The sequence below is a fragment of the Urocitellus parryii genome, chromosome 2, assembly GCF_045843805.1.
Source record: "Urocitellus parryii isolate mUroPar1 chromosome 2, mUroPar1.hap1, whole genome shotgun sequence".
In the NCBI taxonomy this organism is placed as follows: domain Eukaryota; kingdom Metazoa; phylum Chordata; class Mammalia; order Rodentia; family Sciuridae; genus Urocitellus; species Urocitellus parryii.
The window spans coordinates 158,307,286-158,332,500 of NC_135532.1; the positions used below are offsets into that span (position 1 = coordinate 158,307,286).

General features: G+C 37.2%; 1 protein-coding gene across 1 annotated transcript; it reads left to right on the top strand.

Moving 5' to 3' along the window:
- The first annotated feature begins 8,046 nt into the window (after positions 1 to 8,046).
- C2H3orf85 (chromosome 2 C3orf85 homolog) lies at positions 8,047 to 24,618 on the top strand. The gene is given in 4 exon segments (XM_026395013.2): positions 8,047 to 8,170; positions 22,801 to 22,934; positions 24,513 to 24,562; positions 24,564 to 24,618. Coding segments are annotated over 4 exon segments (363 nt in total).
- Positions 24,619 to 25,215: the final 597 nt, after the last annotated feature.

A 25,215-nucleotide genomic window follows, 5' to 3' on the forward strand; every position in this document is an offset into this window, starting at 1 on the left:
CAAAAATACTACATTAATGACAGGGAGGGAAAATTAAAATGAGAATGCCCTTTGATCATCATATGGTTGATCCTGATTCTAAGGAGAGTCAATTTGGGATAAGAGACTCTTCAGTTCTTCCTAACTAAACATTTCAGATTTGCAACACACACACATTCTAGTCATAAATAATGGCTTAAACTTTTCAAACCACGCTTTCCCTTTTATTGACATAAGTATGAACCAACATTTCATTACTCTTCATATTTAAATTGAGATAAAGTTTATAAATATGAAAATTTAGTGTTTGAATCTACCAACTATCTGCACTGGTATGCCATATACCTAGCACTAGAATTAAATAATAATCTTAGCATATTGTAATAAACACAGAAAGTGAATGCTATTAAATTGTTGATGTTTGAAAGAGACCAGTGATGCTCAATTGAGAAGAGTAAAATGTCTCTGAAAGCAACATATGACCTTCCTGCTCATTTTATTGCATTCATGCAAGACTGAGTGTGGGTAATGTGTTTTCCTCTCTTCTAATTTATTCCATGTACCACAATGGTGAGGTTTTCATTACACCCAGGTATGCGGCAGAGTGATAAGTACCTCTGGAGACTTGGAAAATATGAGGCCTAGAGCTTTCCAAAAGAATGCCACAAGTACTGCGTGATTTTGAAAATATGGTTGCCTTCCAGTCAGATAATCCAACAGTCATTCCCAACTCTTTTCTCTCCTTCACAAAGGAAAACTTGCTGAAAACTTATATTCCTGGACTTTTGTAGTAAGGGATGGCCACTAGGATATCATAAATGAAATAGAAGCAAAAGTCATTTACTAAGTGGCTTGTAGGAAGGCCTTTGCTCTCCTGATAAAGGCACACACAGGGCTGGCTCCGAGTCCCTTCTTTCTATCTTGAAAACAAGCACAATACCTGGATCTTTGGTTGTCATTTGCATCCATGAGGGAAAAGTCAAGAGAGTCATATGAAGGCATCCCAAACCTTTCTGAATTACTAACCCAAAGTTCCAGGTTTTTCGTAATGAAACAATATTTAAAATTAATCCTTATTTAAGTCATTAGAATTGTATTTTCCTGTACCTACAGCCCAAACTATTTCTGAGAGAGGCAAACCATCATTCCCCCCCAAAAAAACATAGTTTCTTTCCATCAATTCTGACATCAGCAGAGGAGTATTTATTATGGAGTGTGATGTTTAGGTATTCTCTTTCCCATACTGGTGAATGTGTGGTGGCAGAGAGGAAGGAAGATATTGTAGACAGGAGCAGCCTTCAGAACAAGAAGGTAGAGAACGATACATAACATAGTTGCACAAAGTGTAACAACTAGAATCATTAGACTGAATTACAGGAGAGCCTGAGACCAGGTTGGCCAGGAAAGAATAAGAGTGTTAGAAAAGGGATTTGTGTCTCAGGGTGAATTTCATGTTTAGTGTGATACATAATTTACAGTCATTATTGGCTCATTCAGTGAATCAGTCATTTATTTGAAGAAAGTCCACTGTGTCCATAAGAATTTAAAAATAGAAACACCTTGTTCTTACTTTCAAAGCAGTTATAGTTTAATAGAAACAAATCATATCAGGATTCAGTGTAGGAAAAAAAAAAAACATTGTAGGTATGTAAGGTGCAAAGAGATAAAATACAGGGAAGCACAAAACCTCTGGGAGGGAATAAGCGCCCAAATGAGGGACCCACCACTGGACAGTTGAACTCAGACTCCCATCAGGAAGCAGCAGAGTAGAAGGCAGCAGTCTGCTGATTCCACTGCTGGAGCTTCTTCACTTCCTGGGGAGGAAACTTATTGGTGATGGACAGCAAAATTTGGCCATTGCCTTTCAACACTCCTTTCTGTGTCCTGCATGTGGGCAGCAAAGCACCAAAAAAGAAAGAGAAGGAGAGATAGCACTGAAGTAAAGGAAAAGGGGAAAATGCATCCAATGTCTTCTCACAGAAGTTGGTACAACCATAATTGATAGGATTTAGATGGTACTAAGGCATCCAAATGCAGTTTCTAGCTTTTCAATCTCTCTAATCAGATCAGAGAGAAAGTGCAAGGAGACTAAGGGAGGCAATACGCAATTTCTTCCACACTGATGGGCTTTTTTAAGACATCAATTAGTGCATTACGGTGTTATAGGTCCTTTGAGAGAAGTCGGGCTTCAAGCAGAGAGGTGCTTTATAGTTGTAATGAAATTGGAACCATGCCTTGAAAGATGAATTTACACTAGTTAGGTAAATAGAATTGGGATTGCCATTTTAGGTAGAGGGCTCAGTTGAAAACAAGGGAAAACATGAGTCTGCCTGGGAATTCAGTAAGTAGCTAAATCATGTCTGGAGCATGGGGTACAGAGTAGGGTAGGAACAGAGGGGTGCAAGTTTAGAGAGGTCTAGAAAGGAAGTGGAAGTCAGATCATGGGACAGGGGAGTCTGACTATCAGTCAAGCAAGCATTCTGAAATGGGGATTGTTACAATTTGGTTCTGGAATTCCCCCCCAAAAAATATCATGCATTAAAGTCTTGGCTCCCAGAGTAGCAATATTCAGAGGTGGAGCTCTTGGGAAGTGATTAGATCATAAGAGCTCTGACCTCATACATGGATTAATCCATGGATAGCAGAATGGACTATTGGGAAGCCATAGAAAGTGTAGGTAGGTGGGACAGGGTGGGAGGAATTAAGTTGCTGTGGGGGGGCAGGTGCCTTGGAAGGGTATTCCTTGTTTCTGGACTCTCTCCTGTCTTCTTCCTGGCTATCATGAGCTGAGCAACTTTCTTCCACCACACCCTTCCGACATGACATTCTGCCTCACTCACTTCAGGCCCAAAGCTGACCATTGCCTGAAGTACCTGAAACCATGAGCCAAAATAGATCTTTCTTCCTTTAAATTGTTTTGCTCAGGTGTTGGTAACAGCAACAAAAAGCTGACTAACAGAGGGATCAGCAGACAGTAGTAATTATATGGGCAGAATACAAATTTGGGTGGCTTGATACAGTTATTTTGGGGTCTGAGGAAAGCAGAAAAGAAAAAAGGGCAAAGGTGACTCTATGCTCTTAAGCTTTAAATCCTGGCATTGTAGGTGAGAATATTGGGCAAGTCACAAAAAAAAAAAATTATCAAACTGAGAATTAGAAGAGCATGAGTTCATTTTTGGTGTGGCAGGATTTAGCATTAAACAGCACAACCAAGTAGTAGAAAATTGTCAATTCAGTTAAAATAAATATATAGATTTTCTGTCTTCCATGGAAGTAGCTAACAATAGGCTGTCATTTTTCAATGAAATATAATTTTGAGCTATGGAAAGTGTTAGTAAAGTTATTGAGCCTTGTATGCCTCTGAAGTAAAAAGCTAAGACACTCACAGAAATCAAAGAATCCAGTTAAAGATACCAGGAGATAGATAGAAACAGAGGTAAATAGATGGAGAAATGCAAACTTTGTGGATATAAGTTAGTATTTTTCAAAATTGGCCAAAAATATGTAAAGAAAAATTTCTTCACAGAACCCCCAGTTAGATACTGATGTCCAATGCTGAACTGAGATGGTATGTCTTGACTTCCAAGAATTATGCTCCATCTTCCATCTGAAAAGACAATACAGGGGTTTTGATAATTGTATTTCCCAGGATTTGTCCATGGGAAATGAAGGGAAAATAATGTGTCCAAATCTCAATCAAATTTACTTCTTCTTTTCAGCATAACCCTTTTAAGAACCATTGCAAATAGCCAACTGTGAAGCATTACTAGAATGCAAATTGATAAAACAAGACACATTGAACTTTGGGGCACTACGTAATAAAAGTTGCTTTAAAAAGTTCAAAGGTGGGAAAAAACCCTCACGCATGTAAGCAAGATCTGCATGTTGACCTTTGAGCTCAGCACTTATGGACACGGAATGAATCACTGGTAATTCCAAGAGGAAAGATAAGCACATTTTTCCTGCTGTAGCAAAAAGAAATATCTCTTTAAATTTCTTTCCTAACTCAAATTGCAGAACTTTTAAATGAATCAAATTGTCCTGTATGTTCTTCAAAGGATACTTTTCTGTCTGGGAAAATTATTTACCCATAATTATATTATCTTAACCTCATATCATACCACAACAACATCTAGAAAAACGCCTGGTTTATTGTAGACATTCAAATAAACTATTGTTTTAATAAAATTGCTCACTGGTTGTTTCTTACTATTGTCACATCACTCCCATGTCCAATTGCCAGAACTCTGTCACTGGAGATAAGCTCAAAGCCTGTTCTAACAAAAGAACTGCAGAGCAGGCTTGGTGTTTGTGTGTAACCAAAGCTACATAACACTTTTTGGGAATAGCTTTTTGTTCGATGTATTATATTGTTGAGTTTTAATTACCTCTGTGCCACCATAATTATCATATGACAATAAAGTAAAAAAAAAAAAAATACAACATATAAAGGAAAGGAGCCTGTGACGTGATGTCAGGGACCACCTACCTTCTTCGGCCCAACACTCCATCTTTTTATTTGTAGCCTGAAATTTCTTCAATGAGGCATGAAGCCTTTCATTTCACTTGGGAGAAAAATGATAGGTTGTGACAGAGAATTGCTGAGCGTGGACTGAATGTGGCAGTAAGTAGTTTTTGAAGTTCCGAGTCAGAAGCTGATGTTACCCTGCTCTTCTGACTCAGAGGCTTGGCTGGACTTTCCTAGCTTGGATGGGATCCAGGGCCCTGTGGAGAAGGGGACATATATAATAATAATTTTAAAAAAATCTCTTTGAATTCCAGAGGTAATATTATTATAGTATTATCAATTATACTCCTAATATTATCAATTTCCCACTGGCAGAATTTCCCCTAGAAAGGTGTATGCCATGATTTCTCCAAGTTCAAGGTACTTGGATAGCTTTATTAAATTTTGCCCCACATTATTTTACCAACTTAGGAATTCAAAACTTTCTTCATGACAGAGAGATGCATGATAGAATAACATAGAGCCGATCATATGATTATCCCTCTTTTCTCTTTCTCCTTTTCCTGGTGCACAAACATATCCCAACCTCCATGAGGGACTTATCTTTGTGCCAGTATCTCATTCAGAACGCACAATATCTTTAATTTTCTTAGACTGAGTCCCAGTGTTGCTTGTTCTTTCTGGGTTTATAATTTCTTTTCCTTTTTCTCATTCTCCCTTGCAGAACTTCCCCTCCTCACTTGTCTACCCAAAGCTCACCTTTTGTAACACTATAATTTTCATCTTAAGTGACCCAAAGGATCATTAATCCTGAGCAGAAAATCTGATGGTAACTGTGGAGAATATGATACCCCTCTTATATAGAGGGCACGGGGCATTAAAAGGGCCTGGGGCATTGTAAGCATTATACCTCTATTAAAAGTTAAAGCTCTATAAAAATCCCTTCTAGGAATTCTCTGTATGGGGATAATAATTTCAAAAGCTTTGGACTACGCACCAAGTTTGATTGGGTAGTCTGAAGGATAATATTCTCAGGCTCACATGAGAAATATACTACAACTGATAATAAACAAAAGTGACTGTAATACTTCTTTTAAGGCTTATTATATAATCTGTTTTGGGGCTTATGAGAAATTTGTGAATTATGAGTAATCTCCTAAAAATGAAACCAACACTTGCCAAGTTTCCCAACTCAATATTGCCCATTTGTACCTGCCCTCACATATCATTTTTCCATGAAAAATTACCTATCAACTTATTGGTTAATCTCAGTGGGAATGGGAACAAAATTGTACATTAACCTCAATATATTGAAAGTGGCAGGAATACAAATAATTTCACAAATTTGGAATTTCTATGAAGGAAATTGAATCAGGGTAGATGGAGAGGGAAGATTGTGGGAAAGGCTTCTTGTCTTTCTTAAATCTCTGTTCCATCCAAGAGAGAAAGGCAATCTCACAAAGTAAAAACAGCCATCAGTAAATAGACCCTCACTATGGCTCTTCCTTCCCTCTAATATTCTCTGTCAAACATCCCAATATTCCTAATTGTTATGGAAAACAAGAGTCAAGAGTAGGGAGAAACAAAAAATGCCTGCAATTTAATGCCTTCTCTATTCTACGTTCTGAACCAAAGTGTCCCCTCAAAATTCAAATGTAGAATCCCAACCTTCAATAATTCAGAATGAGTCTGGTATTTGGAGAAAGTGCCTTTGATGAAGGAATTATTTTACAATGAGATGGTTAGGGTGAGCCCTAATTCAATATCACTGGTGTCCTTATAAAAAGAGAAGATTAGGTCACATTCACCAGAGACACACACAACACAAAGAAGCAGCCATGTGCAGACGCAGCATGAGAATGGCCAAACGGAGCTAAAAAGAGAGACCTCAGAGGAAACCAAACTTATGAACACTTCTTGAACTTTGAACCCACAGAACTGTGAGAAATAAATTTCTATTATGCAACCACCCAGTCAGTCTGTGGCATTTGGTTATGGCAGTCCTAACAAACTAACACAACTACCCTACAACAATCAGTGAGAAGTAATTGCTTCCATTCACAGCCAGCTGCTATGCATCTTGCATTTTCTCCTTTTAACTTCTTCAACCTTCTCATCCAGAACTCAGAAAGAATACTGTTTACCCTCCCCACTCCCTATCCACTTCTTATTATGGCATTCAGTTTTCATGGCCCTCTCCCATATCTCTCTGCTCTATCTTAAGTCTCCCATCTTTCTCTCAAGGATCCAGGAATTTCAAGCAATGCTTTAAACCGTTAAACACTAAGCCTTTCCCTGAAGAATCCCACTGTTGTTTTTACATGCACAAGGCTGAAACAGACACTCTTAGATTTTGAGTTTGAGAAAGCGACACTGGTGAAGGCTCAACTACAGGTTATAGCAGAAGACGATCATTAAATGACAAGAGCCTTTATTTCAAACCAATACGACATTACCAAGTTTATCTTCTGAGATTACCAGAGCCATAGGAACAGATTGCCTTCCCATGGAACTAATACTGACGCCCACAGAGCTACCTGTGGAGAAAAATCTGGTCCCATTCACTTCTACAGTGAATCTCCTGAAATGCTTTCTTTGCTTTTAGTTTTGCCAAGCATGGAAGACTTAGCAAATGACAGACTGCATCTTGACAGTGAGCCAATTGGGCAGGGCCCCTTGATAGTTCTGTGCTCTGTAAACTAACTAGCACATTGCTGATGCTCAATAAATGTCGCATATTGTCAACTATCAATTATTCAGTGTGTAATGAGGATAATGCCTTGGCAAAAGCTGCCTCAAAGCTTAATCAAGAAGCTGTGCGATTCCGGTGCCACATCAGAAAACAGATTGGCATTTTTACTTAAACTGCTAAACAGTATACATTTGTATTAATGACACATCTTTAAATTAGTACAATTTGTTTATAGTGACAATCAATAGAAATCACTAAAATGATTGAACATCAATAACACCAAGAATGTTTAATGTGCACAGGTAGACTATTCACAAACGCCACTGAGACAGTCCCAAACAACGCCTGATTGATGTATTGACCTTTACCTGTGCTTTCCTGTCCTGGAATTTTTATGAGAAACTCCAATTCACCTCAATGGGAAACTTCCTTGAAATTATTTTCTCCTACACTAGAAACCATTTTATTATCTCTTCGTGACCCTATTTCTTGAAACAATGCACATGAAATGTGTTCAGAATAAATGGATTTTGAAAAGTATCTGAAACATAGGAAGTGCCCAATAAGTAGTTGCTGAATGAATGAATAGCAACTGCAGAATAAGACCACGAATTCCTCGTTGCATTTTTATGCTCCTCTGTGTTGTATGTACAAATTAGCAAATGGATGAGAGTGAGGGAGGATAAGGGGACCTTGGATAATATGGGTGACTTACTTCTTAAGATGACAATCAGTCCCCATATAATAGGAAACCCACTCTTCCTGAAATCAGGTTGGACCAGTTCCATCTTTCAAAGACCCTGAGCTACCTACATCTGCTAAAATAGGAAGTCTATTATAAAATTCTTAAACTACATTTCCAAATTACATTAAACCTATGACATCTCAAAGCAAACCTAAGGCAACCATGCTAAAAATGAATACAAGTTTGGCCAGTTTGCTTGAATTCGTCTTGCTCCTACAGTTAATGCTTGGTGGATGTATGCTTCTGTATGCTGGTGACAGCAGCAATGAAGTCTCCATTAACCGTGGTAAGAGGGAAAATAGTGGTCTTGAGTGGAGGGGAAAGAGAGACTATGCCTGATATTTGTCCAAACAAGTCTTTGTTCTTTGTTTTACTTACAAATTGACCTAAAAAGAAACAACAGCAAAAAAGAACCCAAAATCTCTGTCTCCCACTTTCCAAGACAAAACCATATTCTACAAGGTAAATCAAAATTTCTGCATTATGCCAATTGGGTTAGAATCTGACATCTTGTACCTCTCTAAAGAGCTACTGTCTGCATGTAGCTTGAAACTTTATAGAAACCCTTATTTCTTCTTAGCAAGTGGTTGCTGAGTCATTCTCTGCCTAAAAAATCAGCTGGTAAGTCCAGGTGGAATGGGATATTCCTTCAGTTGAAGGATACTCAGAATAAAAATCAGAGCAAACCTGTACTTGCAGTCAAATTGGTTTTAAAATGACCACTTTACTAGTGCTAGAGTAAAATGTTCTCATGGAGTAGCTTTTTGAGAATGTCACATAATTACATAAGAATAAGTGCTATCACCAGCTCATTTCCAAGAGATTGAATGCAGTTGAAAGTTCAGTGCAACATTTAATAAGGACTAATAGTTCTCCTCCCACAAGGCACTGGCTGACCCTCCACCTCTTACAGATGCTGACGCCGGTTGTGTCATGCCAGTCTGTACCATGCCCTCCATCACTTGTTATCAGACTTTTATAAATGAGTGCTTCATTCTCCAAAGCTTTGCAGCTTGTTGATTCTGCTTGTATTAGTGACATGACTTTAAGCAGGAAAAAAAAAATTGTCTTATTCCTTGTGAATAAACTTTTCTTTCCTTTATTTTTCTTCTCTAAAAAAAAATCTTTTAACATTATTGGATGTGATTTCACATATTTTTCTTCTAACATTTATATTTCATTGATATGGAAGAGACTATGAGAGCTTATCAAGGTCTATCATAGCATATTAATGATTTTTAAGTACAAAGCATCAAAGTTGTAAACAGTTCCCATTGATGAGCTTCATTAATTCATCCACTTGATCTTTCTGCTTTTTAAAGATAGATGTTCCAATTTTATTTCAAAGAGCATTTCTATTTCTTTATAATCAAGGTTGCCAATTTTCATGGATTCCAAACTTTTTCTTTCACAGATAATAAAAAGAGGCAATCTCTGGGGAAAATTGCTTAAAGTCCAAACCTCAACATAAAAACAAACCTGATACTTTATACTCATTTTCTATAGCCAGCTGGATAAGGCTATGAAATGACAGACCAGTGCAGGAAAATATTGTCTCATTTTAATGCAGTTTAGTTTAATTTGAACAAGTTGATTCAATTGTGTTCTATAATGCTTATATATGACAGCCATTGTACTAGGCACTGAAGACAAACAAATAGGAGTAAGATGCAATACCAGCCCTCAGGAAGCTTGCAATCTACTCAATAATATTGAAATTTACATATGTCACTATGATGCCGAGAAATGTGGCCTAATTACTACAGGATGCAGATATGAGAAAGAGCAATCCAGTCTGACTGGGGGTCAAGGAAGGCTTCATTCATCAGGAAGGACATTTTCTGGCCTAAAAAGGATTATATATTATATCTATACCTCCCCTACAAAGCTGAGTTGCTCAGGCCACATCCAACTGTGGGCCTCTTTTGAGGTCACATTCACCTAATTGATCTAATTGCATGGCTTATGCCCCTATGCATAAGTAGCCCTTCTACTTCTGTTGCAAAGTTTCACCCTATTATTTCTGAACACTCCTTAGATGAGTTAGGAAATCTCTGACCTAAATTTACTCATCTATAAAACAATGCTAATATCTTCTGTATAGAATGGCTGTGAGGAGTAAATGAGTTTAAATGATAATGTGTTTAAATGATAATGTGTTTAAAATTCATAGAATAGCTATTATCATTTTCTGTTTACATTATATATCCCATCCATTTTGCAAAAGAAGTAAGATAAAAGATATGGAAGCAACCCTGCCCCATTGGTCCTCCAGAAAATGTTCATTTGAAGTCCACAAGTTGAAGAATGATGGAAGTAGAGGAAAGAAAAAAATTATCCTTTGGTTTTATGACCTTAAAGGTTCTTATTTATTTATTTTTTAATTTCCCCATGATTTTTCTGTGATTCTTCTAGTACATCACATAACTAAAATGTTTACATTTCTACAAAGTAAAACAAAGAGGGCTTACAGAATTGTGGCAATGGCAGTTATGCCTCCAGAATTTTGTACAAATGAACACACGGGATAGGCTTTCTGGATTTTGCTGGGCTTGTTTTCAGTGTCTTTCTTCCCAAGCCTTTCATCCATCAGTAAATGCAGGCAGAAATCCCAGCTGGTTAGATCTAGGTTTCCACACACCCTTTCTAATTAAAAGGTAGGCATCAAAAAAGTTATTCACTAAAACTTTATTATATTTTTATAGCTACTCATTACAGATTGCATAATCTTAATAAGATGGATAATGGATGTACAATTTGCCTATGATCACATATTAAGAGTAAACTTTATTAGATGGTAAACTTATTTGGTTAACTGCTCATCATGTCACTGAGACAGCTATTATTTGAAAAATGGAAGTAGTGTTCTAGTTTTATTTATTATGTGCATTTGTTGGAAACAAACAAATTTGACAATGCAGTTAAATGTTCCTTGTTTTTAAGTAAACTTTTTATTTTGAGATATGTAGATTTGCACACATTTGTAAAAACTAATACAGAGCCAGGCACAGTGGTGCACGCCTGTAATCCTAGCAGCTGGGGAGGCTGAGGCAGGAGAATTGCAAGTTCAAAGCCAGCCAGTAAGGCACTAAGCAACTCAATGAGACCCCGTCTCTAAATAAAATACAAAATAGGCCTGGGATGTAGCTCAATGGTTAAATGACCCTGGGTTCAATTGCCAGTTTAAAACAAAACAAAACAAAAACCCCTAATACATAGAGATTATATGTGTCTTTTCTGAACCTTCCACATTGACTGCATTTTGCAAAACTAGAGCACTATATCACAACCAGGATATCAATTATATCAACATTGATATAATTTATTGGTCTTACTCAGTTTACTTCAGCTCCACATGTACTCATTTGTGTATGTACATGTGTGTGTGTATGATGTGTGCATTTAGTTCTATGTAATTTCACCACATGTTTGTATTCATATATGCACCACCACAGTCCACATGCAGAACAGTTCCCTCACCACAGGATCTCTCATAATTCCCTTTTATTAACTATACCCATCTACCTTTTCCCCTCATCCCTATTCCCTGGCAACTGCTAATCCAGTCTTCATTTCCATAGTTGTGTTGTTTTCAAGAAGATTAATACAAATGGAACCTCAGGTGTATACAACTATTTAGGTTTGCCTTTTTCACTCATGTAATTCCCTTGTGGTTTTTTTCCAAGTTGTCCTATTCATAAATAATAGTTATTATTTTTATTGTTGATAGTAATTTATAATATAGATATACCACAAATTTATCATTTAGTGTTGAATGACATCTTCAGTTTTTGTTTGTTACTAATAAAATTGTTGTGCATATAAGTTTTCATTTCCCTGAGATAAAGCCCAGTGGGTCAATTGTTGGGCTGGAAAGTGATTACATATTTCAATTTTTAAGAAATTGCTGAACTATTGTCCAAAGTGTCTGTACTATTTTAAATATCCACCAGCAATGTATGAGTGATCTGGTTTTTCCATCTTTAAAAAAAAATATGTGGGTGGTAACATTACTAAATAAGTAAATGACACGTATAAGAGTAGTCTATAAAAAGTCAGTTCAAAAAGTCCAAAGGGTAAAAAAGGTGGAGGTATATAAAACAGCCAGCTCAAGAAAAGGTCTTTCTCTGACTTGTTTCAGTTTTCAGGGCCTCCAGGTACAGAGCAAATGCTTTATGCTTTTAGATAGTACCCAATATGCCTCAAACTTTCATCTGGGTTAAATTAAAATAAAAAATCTTTTCTTTCCAAAACAGGATCATGGCCTATAAAATGCTCCAAGTAGTCCTGTGTTCTACATTGCTTATAGGTAAGAAGTCCATTTCCTTTTCATTTATTGTATCTTTTACAACTATTGGGTTGTTACTTGTCTTAACTTTTAAAAGAAATAAACCTGTTTTATGCGTGGACACATTCTAAAGCATTGAGGGGATCAAACAATTGTGTTATGCTGTGGCTTTGAAGAGGTTAATGTCAATCGTGAAAGTGAGATCATTTAATTCCTAATTATGTATTAACATATTAACACGTTACTCTTGCTAAGAAGTCAATTTAATTGCTGCCTCCAAAGAAGTGCTCTGGTGTCCCTGAACAAAGAAAAATTTAAAATATCTTTTAGAAACAGTGATACAGAATACCATTATAAGGAGACCTCAAAGTACTTTGGGAGCATGAATTCATTAACCTTCTCTGAGCTACAGCACAGGGAAGTGGCGTTTTAGAGGCAGATCAAGGAAGGCACCAGAGACCAGCTGATTTGCTGCCAAATTGACCTGGTAATTCTGTGGTTGGTATTAGAGTTGAACTGAGCGGTCATTTGTTTTCTTTGTAACAGACTGAAAATACTTACAAAGGCATAAATTAACTTTCAGTTAAACCTATACAGTTTATAAATATTTCTGATAAAGATGCTTAAATCAGAATAAATTTCTGCTTCTATGATAAGCTTGAGACCTATGCAAAAAATTAGATCTTGCTTGATGCATGCCTCACACAGATAGCAACAGCCGTGCGTGTGTGTGTGTGTGTGTGTGTGTGATTAGTCTTAATTCCTAAGCACAGAAATAATTTTATTAAAGAATTTTAATCATCAACATTGCACTTTGCATTTGAGTCAGGTTTAAATATTGCACATGATTTAGAAAATTTTAATTAAGTTATAACTAAGCAGTTAAACCAAGGCATATGCAATGATAGATTCAGCCCACATTTCTAGATGAGAAAAGTGAGGCTGGCTCAGTTTTAGCGAGTGTTTGAGAGCACACTGGAAGTTAGTCATGGGCTGGTTGTAACTATTGGTGTGATGCTTTACCTTGACCACCCCACCCATGCAGCAGCAGAGGGATCAATGGCAGAAGTCTGCAAGCTGACACATTACTTCTGGGCCACATTTCCCTATCAATGTTGTAGGGTCAGAAGTATCTGACAAAAGAAAATATTTCTGCCAAATCCCTTAGGAAACCTAAAATACTTTATTTTTTTAATTTGTTGTTTTATCTAAAAGTAGAGTATATTTTGACATATTATACATACATGGAGTATAACTTACTCTAATTAGAATCCCATTCTTGTGGGTGAACATGATGTGGAATTTCACTGGTCATGTATTCATACATGAACATAGGAAAGTTATATGCAACTCATTCTACCATCTTTCCTATTCCTTCCCTTCCTTCCCTTCACTTCCCTTTGTGTAACCCAATGAACTTTTATTCCCCCTCATCCTTATTGTGTGTTAACATCCACATATCAGAGAGAGCATCTGGTCATTCGTTTCGGGGGATTGGCTTGTTTTACTTAGCGTGACACTCTGCAGTTCCACCCATTTAACAGCAAATGCCTAATTTCTAATAATACCCTTTTCAGAAACAAGCATACATGAACTTCCAGACAACTAGTTTGACTGACTTCACTTTAAAAAAAAAATACATATTTAAGTTGTGTAGTTGGAGTTCGTAAAAATATAAGTTGGGAATAGAAAGAAAGCACAGAGAAATATTTACTTTGCTGGGTTAGCTCTTCAGAGCTTAGGACAGATGCCTGTGCCACTTGCAGGCTGAGGAGACTGAAGTCTTTATAAGCAGACTCATTTCAAACACCCCCAACTAGTTCGTCTGACATTTTCTAAATCAAATAGCTCTAGAGTAGGGACTAATTGCTTGAATCGACTTTCTTTGCCGGGCTCCCTTTTTCTTTCAAGAATGGACCCTGCTCTCTGAACTTCCCTAGAACCCTTCTGCTCATCACAAGAAAATAACCAGAAAAGGAATTTGTTTAATTTTAATGTTTAAAAAATGGGTTTTCTCAAGGCAGGTGTGGTGGCACATGCTTATAATCCCAGCAACTTTGGAGGATAAGGCAGGAAGATCACATGTTCCAGACCAGCATTGGTAATTTATTGAGACCCCCCCATCTTAAAAAAATAATTTAAAAAGGGGGCTAAGGAGATAGCTTAGTGGTAAGCATCCCTGTGTTCAATTCTCAGCACCACCATGAATAAGTAAATAAATAAATAAAGTCCTCTCCAGGTCACATTAGCTGCCTAATGAATTCCTTTTCTCTAGAACTTGATTTAAAGTCATCGGGGAGAAGGTCTCATTATGCACTTTCCTGAAGGAATGCTGAAACTGAAAATGATGACAGGCCTTACTCACGTGATTGAATTTATAAACAAGGCTCCCAAATTATCTTATTGATTTTTTTCAAAAATAATAACTTAGATACATTGGAACTGATTCCCTGGTCACAGAAGAAGTTCGAGTGCCATAATTTAATAGAAAATATAAATTAATACGCCACCATTGAACATTTAGGTTAACAACTGCCTTGTATAGTAAAATTGGAAAATGTTAATTGTACTACTCTAAGTTCCTTTTATGTGTCTGAGGCTTTACATGTTAGTTCAGTTCTCAGGATCATTCTGAAAACAAGTGAGATGCATCCCATTTATCAAGAAAAAAACTGAGGGCTTAGAAAAGTGACATGACCAAGCTACATAAGTAACTAGTGGTGGATGCTGTGTACATATCTAAATTTTCACATCTAAGACTTATGAGAGCAAACCATCCTTTCTACCACACAATCTGTTCCTCCTGGCACTGCAATGCCAGAGATGCAAAAGATATCAGAGCTCAGGCAAGATGTCCTCCTGAAAAAGCAGTAGAGCCAGTATAAGCCTTGGTTCCACCAAAAAAGAGCAATAGTTAGGGAGCTGTGTGACATTATCTGACAAAATGTAGCAGCACCAGCACCTAACCAACAACTTTCGATGACAGCTGCGAGGTGTACTAAACTCAGCACTTTGCATCTGTAGGGCATTTATTAAAATCAAGCATAAAGAGGAAATACAGAAAATATATTTGAAAAATATTTCACTAAGTAAACCAATCTTTGAACATTATTAAGAATTAAATTAATGTTTTTGGTTATTTCTAATTTGCTTTTATTTTATTTTTTTAAGATTGCTTTCATTTCTACTCTGCTAAAATAAAAAATAGATTTCTTTCCCTCAGCAACCATGTTCTCCTGACTTGATGTGGCGGTTGGAGTTGACCCCATATGAAGCAGTTTGGGGGTCCATGGCCACACTATTGACCTGCAATTGCATCTACCCATAAAGGGTGGGTTCATCTTCTGGTTGTAGACAGAAAAAATAAATAAACATACTGTCTTTGGTCTGTTTTTTCCCTCAGAGTTCTAGCTCTTGTTTTGCACTACTTAGTTGGTAACTAATGCCAATTTATTTTGTAGGATTTTTTATTCAGTTTTGCTTTTTGACAAGGGCTCTTAAGCTCACATTTTCTTCCCCATGACACTTTCAACACCTCAGTCCCTCCTCTTGCCTTTTCCTCAGCCAGAAGAGTAACTCCTTTTAGCCATCCCTTCAGCCCTCCAATTCCTTGGAGAGTCTGTATTCCCTGATATAATTTTAGTTTATTTTATAAGATTTTATTCTTAATTTTATCTACTCAGTTGGAATTAAGATCAATATTAGTGAGAATAAACTGGGAAATAATTGGATCAGAGAAAAATGTCATTGTTCATGACTAGATTCATCGAGTGCTCCAGATGTTGTAGAAATACTGTCTATTTTCCTACCCACGTGGTGTCATTTGTCACGGCGGTGGAGAGGAGGATCCCATCTACACACACAGGCACGGGCCCTGAAGCTGTCACTGTTCCATCATATATAATGCTGCCTTCCGTGTGTCATGAAGTTCCCAGAGTACAGGATTAAAAACTAACAAAAATCCTGCTAGGTCCCAAAGCCTATTCAGGGAAGCTGCATGGCGGTGCATGAGTGCTGATGTCATTGCATGGGTGTTGAGAAGAACTTAAAACAGATTTAAGTTACCCTCAAGTGATTCTCATTTATGTTACACTTCAACGAAGCAAAAATGTCTGGGTTGGAAGTTAAGTCACCAAAGTACCCTATGAACAGACACTTGAATAGACTGGGACGGAGAAGCTGGTCCTGCAACTGGGCTCCCTTCTGTTTCTTGGGTCACTTTCAGTCTACTCTCTTTGTCCTTTTTACTTCCTCTTTCTGCCCTGTTCTTTTTCAAGTGGTTTTTAACCCTTTGTAATCTTCTGTCATTTTTTTCCTCCCTTCTATTTTTTATCCTTTCTTTGACTTTTTGATTTTTCTCTTCCATTTCTTATTTTCCTTGTCTTCCTTTTCTCCTTCACATTTCTCTCTTATAACCCAAACTGTTTCTCTCCCATTCTTTCTCTGTCTCACCAATTTTTATCTGCATTAAAATAACAAGAGAGAACCTATTGTACTAAATACAATTATCCTTTCTTCCAACACAAACTTCTGATTCAGTGACCAATTTTATGAATGAGAAATAAAAATAGATAAGCTGTTTCATTATTTTTTAAAAATTGGTTAACACAGAAAATATTTATATCTAAGAAAATATTAAACTAAACATGACTCTTTTAATCTCTTACACTATCATAAAATGTCTCCTACAGTTACAGAACATTTTGAAAATTTTACATTCCAAGACATTTGTATTTCCTTTTCTCCTCATCCTCTTTTATGCTTAATTGCTAGGGACCATATATATTTTATTTCAGTTCTTAATTTAGGTATGTACATGATTTCCTAGGCATGTATTTCAACTTTTTCTTTAAAGACATAAACATACTAAAAGCAGGTGCTGAGTCTGTCCATTTGAAATAGCAAAAAGAATCATTCCTTAAACACTTTTACTGAAGGCTCAGTGTTTTACTTCTGATATCCTGTACCTTAGTATTTTTTAACTTGAGGAGAACTATGGGGCTTATCCTCCATCTCCACTACAAGGTATCAGCACCACAAATATCAGTATCACCCAGAGCCCAGTGGAAGTAGCGAGAGGTAGACCTATCCTGTAGGTCTGGCAGATGCTATATGTCTTCTGCCCCTACTAAATCCATCTCATTTATTTCAAAGACATATAAGTGTCAAAGTTACATGAGAGAAGTAATTCACAGTCATGGCTGTCCAGGGATGACAAGTTCCCACTGGCTAAAGTACTCTGGTCTGAGCTCATTTTTTTTTTTTTTTTTTAATTTCCCTCTGTTTCTTAGTGAATCTCTGAGACAACCAATTGTTGAATTCTCTAAGCTACCCCTCATTCCAGTATATAACACTCCTCTTCATTTTCCTGGTTCTTAACAAACTGAGAAATGAACCAAAGCTGACTGTACAAGGCAATCTATTTCCTTTCTACTGAGAAAAGCTAATTTGGAAGACGTAGCTTAGTCAAAGTGCATAAAGGGCTGGATGATTTGAATCCAAATTTGGCAAACTTAATATCCAATTGTTGATTGCAGAAACAGAAGAGACAATGTCCTCTGAGGGCAGCTCACTCAAGAGGAAAAAGCAAGAGCTGAATTAGACATACCAAGTTATGCTTCTCAGATTTATCCGTTGAATGAGGCACTGCCCTTTCCTGGGACAGGGTATGCAAAGGAGTGAAAAGGAACCCGAGATTTACTTTAAGTGTAGTGCCTGTGTGTGAAAGAAAGCAGAATTTACTATCAGAGCCTTTAATTCTGTACATGAAGTTTCACATTAGGCTTTCTGGTCTTTTTAGTGCAGTGGCTCCTACTGCAAGTATCATTTTCATCATAAGTATATAGAATATTCGGTCTTTTCTTTACCATTAAGTTTAAAGACTTTTGCAGCCCTCCTGGGTGATGCTAGTATGCTAGTATTAGGTGTCTTCCCATTTCTAAAGGTGCCCTTTCCAGGATTCACAGGTTCTTCATCAGCTTGGGATGGGCACTCAGCCCTTTGTTCATAATGTGAATACGTTTTCCTTTGTTTTGCTTTCATTATTGGCAAGGTCTATTCTGGACTCTCCTTTGCTTATTTCTGTCTGTAGGAAGAGTGCCCACTTAGCTTATTCTATTTGCTGGTATGCAACTAACATGATAACATGCAGAGAAGAGAGTTTCTGGTTAATCACCTATTTGTCATAAATACATTCCAGTTCAAAACAATTAATCAAGAAGAGATCTTAGAGAGAATGCAATTCTGCCTCTTTTGACAACAGAAAGGCAGGTGCAGAAAGAAGAAGTGGCTCAGTGAACTAGCTAAGCGCTAGCAGGGCCAGAAAAAGACTTGGATCTTCTTGGCTTACCTGGGGAATTGTGACTCTGAATAGCTCCGTACTCTGATGTGACTGCATTATTTTTACTGTACAGAATTTTCCACTGAAGATATTTCTGAAATGTTTAGAAAGAACATTGACAACTCCTATTAAAATGGACTGATGCAAGAGGAAGAGAAAGAGGTTGTGCAGGGAGTTGGAAAGAAAAAGAGAAAGATATTTTCCATGGCTTATGATCATAAACTTTATAAAAAGGCATTAACCTAGCTGATATTGACTATGTTTTAAAAAAATACCTAGTTAAAAACCAACAAAGCAATAAAACTCAGGTTTGAGTTTTCAAGCCCTAGAAGTATTATATAGATTCACAAACTCAAAACCCTGGTCTTGTTCTCACTAACTTTCAAGGTTGATTAGGCAAAATGAAAAAGGGTGGAGAAATTTCTCAAGCAGAGAGGATAATAGCATGCCCTTCTATCTGACTTGCATTTTATTTCCAATCCTGCCACTGACTTACTATGTGACCTTGAGTGAGTCATTTCATCCCTGTGTGTCGATTTTCTCATTTGTAATGTAAGATAATAAATACTACTTTCTGTCTCTCTCCTGGGTGATGTTATTATCACCATCAATTAATATTTATTGGATGCCTGTTGGACCTATAATGCTGAAGTAGGAGTTTTACCTTTGAGAGAGATAGAGAGAAGATTATATCAGTGAAATATTTTCCATGAGCAAAAGATAGAAGATTTACGAAAGACAGAATTATTAGAGCTTAAAACAATCATGGCACGATTTTAAAGCATCTTTCTTTGCCAAGATTTACATACTAGTACTTTTTTTCATAGTGATTGTACCATACACCAGAATAATTGTAGTGGAGTATAGGTTTTACTTTGGGGTGATTCCAAATAACACTATGGCAAGCCATTACTACAGCTTCTTTTTCTACCTGGAAATTATATCGTAAGCCTCATTTATTCACAAATATTTATTAATTATTGACAGTACTGAATTGACTTCACATAGCTACTCTCTTTGTTTGGAAATAGGATCACACATAGATATGGTAACACTGTGACTAACACCACCTCCCCTTTTTTTTACAAAAAGAAAAAAAAAAGAATTCTGAGAAGTTGCCTATTAGCATCTCTCAGGTAAAACAGAAACTTCCAGTGCTGGTTTGCTCATACCAGGCAAATAGATGAAAATTCCTTTGAATTTTCATCAAATCAATCCTGTCTTCCCGTCCCTGCTGTCACTTACCTCATTAAGCATCTCTCATTGAGAGTCATTGGAAGAGTCTCCAACCTTGTGTCCCTCACTCTGCTCTCTACCCATCTGTCCTCCACATCGCTGGCAAAAGGATCTTTCAGAGTGAAACTGAGTGGATGAACCCAATGTGATACAGACATACAACACATTATCCAGCCTTAAAAAGGAATGGAATGCTGCCTCTCTCACAACACGGATGAACCTTAAGGACATTATGCTAAGTGAACCAATCTTGTATGAGTCCACTGATTTGAGGTACCTAGAATAGAGATTCACAGAAACAGAAAGGAGAATCGTGGTTACCCAGCACTTCGAAGGGAATACAAGGTTACTGTTTAAAGAGTACAGAGTTTTTGTTTGGGATGATGAAATGGTTCTGGAGGTGGACAGTGGTGATGGATATACAATATTGTAAATGTACTTAATACCACTGAATTAGTCATTCAACAAAAGTTAAGTGATAATTCTTATGTTACATATGTTTTAGATAATATTATCACAATAAAAGTGTTTTCAAACTCTTGGATCTGGCCCTATCATCTTCTTGTTCAGAAATAATCATTAAATATTTGCAGAATAACATGTAAGCTCCTTAGTATGACAGTAAAAACCCTTCTGGCTGGAGCTTCAACTCTCCAACACTCTCACTGGGTCTGTCCCACAGCCCAACATTTTAAACATATTGGCAAAGTGAGAGTCCCTGAACCTGATCTCAAGTGACTCTTCTGAGCCTTGGGTCTCCAGTCCCTTTTAGCCTGAAACACACTCTGCTTCCACAGCCTTCCCCCTGGACATTGAGACTGTGTGTATCCACTGACGCCCAACTCAAAATCAATTTCTGCATGAACCTCCATGTCAAAATCAGAATTAATCACCTCCACTATGGAGGATCTAATTGTCCATGAACTTTGTAATGTGAGCTCCTTGATGACATCAGCAATTTATTGCCTATCTTTCCATGCAGTAGTGCTTGGTAAGGATTATTTTTTGTTTGTATTTCCATGCAATGATTATCAGAGTGAGGAGTAAGAAAATTGAGGGGCTTAGAGCACAAAATGTGCATAACCCCATGAGTTTCTTTTAGGATTTTGTACCCCTAAGGGCCTCACTTGCCTCACTCTAGATCCAACCCTGATGATTAGCAATTTACCTTGGCATTAGTAAATGCTTAAAATGCATTGTAACTATGATGTACTATTGCATAACTATTTTCCTCAATTCTTAACACCTTAAAATGATGAACATTTATGATTTCAGTTTCAAGGTCAAGTATTTAGGAGTGGCTTATTTCTGTGGTTCTGGCTCAGGGTTTTTTTTTTTATGATGTTACAGTGAAGATGTCCATGGGGGCTACAGTCATCTAACTGGAGCAAAAGCATGAGGTTCCACTGTGGCTCACTTACATAATTGTGGGTGGAAAGCTTTATTTCTTTTGTCCTGTGAGCCTGTCTCTCTCAGGGCTGCTTGAGTCTCTTCAGAACACAACATCTGATTTAGAGCTGATGAACCAAGTCAGGGAAAGATGGAAGCTGTAATGTTTTCTTACATCCTAGCCCCCAAAATCATACTCCTTCATTTCAGCAGTGTCCTATGGTGACACAGGGTAGCCCTGTTACATGAAAGAAAGGCTGCACAAGGATACGAGGCAGTGATCTTTGGGAGTCACCCTAGAGGATGGCTTCTGCAGACATGCTGGTTGATAGCACCAGAGCAGTATTACTTATGGCATCTGTCACTAATATAGTTTGAAGTTAAATGTTCACATTTAAAACTTTTCTATCTAGCACCTATCACCATTATTTCCAGATATTGATCTTAAAGATTACCAATTCTTTTGCTCACATCATTCCTCCAGCTTATAATAAATAATGTGGCCTCTTCTCCCATCCAACTAAATCTAATATTCCCTTCAAGAAAAAGGTTCAGCAACTTCCTTGACCGTGAAAACACCTGCCCGTGCCAAAACACCTGCTTGATGCTCAATAATGTCTTCCCTGGTCTTCCTATACAACCAAATCATGTGTTGCTTTATTCTGTTTTTTATCTTTGACCTTTGATCCCAACTAAACTTTCTGCCTTATAAACAGGAGTTTTATATAGTTCATATAATGCTTGTCTGTATGGAGAATTGGTCGACAAAACCTGTTAATTATAAGGCTGTAGGATACCTAATGTAATATTACTTATAATTATATTTTGCAATGGATGCTTCTATATCACAAATAAAAAATAGATTGTATTGTTGCCATATATAGGTAAGAAGCAATTATGAGAACATTATTGACTCGGATTATGATTTTGAACAGTATTCTGTGTTACTTAGGAATGAAAATACAATATACACAGTTAAAATTTCAGGATCCCTAAGAAAGTCTTGGTTTCAAAAATTATTATTCCTCCCCCAGTAATTCTAGGTAGGAAGAAGATACAAAATAATAAACTTGTTTGATTTAATGAGGGCTCTATGAATATTAAAAATTTAAACCACAGAGTCAGGTTTGGAAACAGTCTATTTCAAATTGAAGGATACAATCTATATTAGAGGGCCAGAGAAGCAAGAATAAGATTTGTTAGCTGGCTTATTTCAAACTGATAGCCTATATTCTTTAATTTATCCAGTCCTCATAGCAATCTTGGGTGTGTTGTTATCATTACACCCCTTTACACATGAGAACACTAAACCTCAGAGTAATCAAGCAACTTTCAAAAATTAAGGGTGCAGAAGGAACAGATAAAGCTTGAACTTTAATCCAGGCCTGTAGGCTCCCATGCATGTAAAGAAACTCTGAAATCCTTCTTCATCCACCACACTGTGCTGGCTTCTGCACTGAACTACATGCAGGTTGGATTTGTGACATTGTAATAGTGACAAAGGGCAAAGGAGTAACCATCTCCTTCAGGACTTAATTTTTCCAGAATTTCTTTCTGAGGCACCCAGACTTCCAAAGACCACAGCTGTGTCTCATTAAGAGGAAACACCAAAATGTAAACTATTGCCCTAAAAGATGTGATGCTCTTGGACTCTGAATTGCAGGAGCATTGGGAGCGCCATTTTTGTTGGAGGACCCAGCAAACCAGTTCCTACGTCTCAAAAGACATGTATACTTGCAAGATTACTGGGACCCAGATTACAGTTCCAATGGGTGGGGAATCACACTGGCTCATCAGGTACTTCTCTTTGAAACAAATCATCCTTCCCCATTTATCTTTTAAAATTGGCAGGGCATCAGCTGATGGTAGCATACTGCTAGCCTGGGCTCGTTTTTTTCTCTCTAACTGTTCTGGGCTATATACTCTTTTCTTTTCCTAAAGTGGCTCTTATTTAATACATGCCATCTCTTGCTTAAAAAACAAGCTCAAGTGTGCTCTCCTCTTTGAAGTCTTCCCATTCTTTTCAAGGAAGTAATTGTCCCTCTCTTTTGTGAATAGCTCTCGAAATTTTGGAATTATTTCTTTCATGATGCAACTTCCCTATCTAGATTATAAAGGTAATGTCTATGTCTTATCAATGAGGGTAATTATCCTTTGGATCTAGTAAAATGACTGTTATGCAATCAAGGCTTAATAAATGATTGCATGTTTGCCTAGATGGATAAATGGATAGTGGGTCCATTGTCATTTACTCTCAGTTGTACAGTGGGTAATTTTCCCCTGTGATAATTCTCCAGGTCTTTTATGTTGTTCCTTCATTTGTTTGGCTTTTGTACATTTTCCTATTCATTTGCATTCCCACTGCAAGAGAAATAAAGAAGAAACTTGCATTAGCCAGTTTTATCTCACGTGTACTTTTCTGATGGAAGAAAACATGGAAACTCTGAGCCAAATGAAATTGCTAAATTATCTGAGGATTTTAATTGCTCGCAATTTCTCTATTACAACTTAACAATTTAAAGGGGGAAAGTCTATACCACAAATCATTTCATTAATTCTCATTCACTTATTTATTCTTTCTCCATGTATATCAGGCTGTCACCATCACCAGGCATGAGGGCTGTATAAGGTTATAAAACGTTGAATGTTCTCGTTTTCATGTAGCCTCAGTCCTATCCTTACTCGCATGGCTGGGTCTTAACTGCTCTACCAGGATGATCTTGTTTCTGCTTAGCATTTGCTGATGAAAACCACCAGCTTGAATATCACATCTAGTTTTATGCCTGTTTTCCTCCAACAGGCATCATTTAGAAGTATTGAAACAAGACATTTGTTTATTTGGCAAATTAAATAATTACAGAGGCTGGCAGACTGTGTCTTCTTTATGGAACGTTGAAATTTTCAAGCACACTCCTGCCTGTGATTGTAGAATAGTTCTGTAATCAACAGACAGATTCTGTAACAAGACTCCCATATCGGTCCATACTGTAGCCCCACAAGTGCTACAACACATTTGAGCATAAAACAAATAGATAGCAGTGCAGTGATGCATACTGCAATCCGAGCATCTCAGGAGGTTGAGGCAGAAGGATCACAAATTCCGAGCCAGTCTGGGCAACCAGCCAAACCTTGTCTTAAAATAAAAAGGACGGGGATGTAGCTCAGTGGCAGAGGGCTTGTGAGTATGCATGAGGCCCTGGGTTCTAGCCCAAGCATCATGAAAAAGCCACAAACAGATCACTGAAAGTATGAAAATTACACGCTATTGGATATAATTCTTCCATCATATTTCTCCCCTTTTAGGAAGATCTGCATGATAATCAGAATCACCAAAGCAGTATGTGTTTTCCATACTTGTGTTTACCTCTGTTGCAGGCTCATGAAACATGGACTTTCTTGAAACAAACTGCAAAGCATTATTTGAACACAAACCTTCACCTCTAACATGTCTACGGCCCAGCAGAGGAGTTTCACTGGGTAAAGCTGGAGAACAAAGATGGTGGGAGTCTGCATGACCATGTGCCAAAACCCTAGGCTTTGGAGACCTAATACAAATCTGTGCCATTTACTAGGTTATTTGTTGTGTCTATCCCATAGAGTTGCTGAAAGGAGAATTATGAAATCCTGTGTAGAGACCTAGAATTAGAGGTTCTCAATAAATTGTTGCGCTTGAAATAAGAACTAAAATGAAGGCTGTAGTTAAAACATTTACTAAAAAGTGAGCTTTTGTAGAAAAGAAAAGCAAAAGCGAAATAAAATAGTGTCATTAAAACTCTCTGGCTTTCTGTTACTCTTCTTTAAGAGAGTAGGTTCGTTTTTTAATTCATCTCAAATGGAGCTACTACCTTCCCCTTTTCTTCAATATTTATCACTTTCTAAAACTAGTCGAAGACCATGTTTTTGAAAATTCTTCATTCAAAACATACTGCTGAGAATGGTGAAAGTATGATATTAAAATGTAGTATTAGAAATATCATGAACCAATGTGGTGTTTTGGGGGCTATAGTACAAATCAGTGGAAAGCACCACTGGTTCATGGAGCTAGGAAACCACCAGAAGTCACTCATCTATAAGTGCA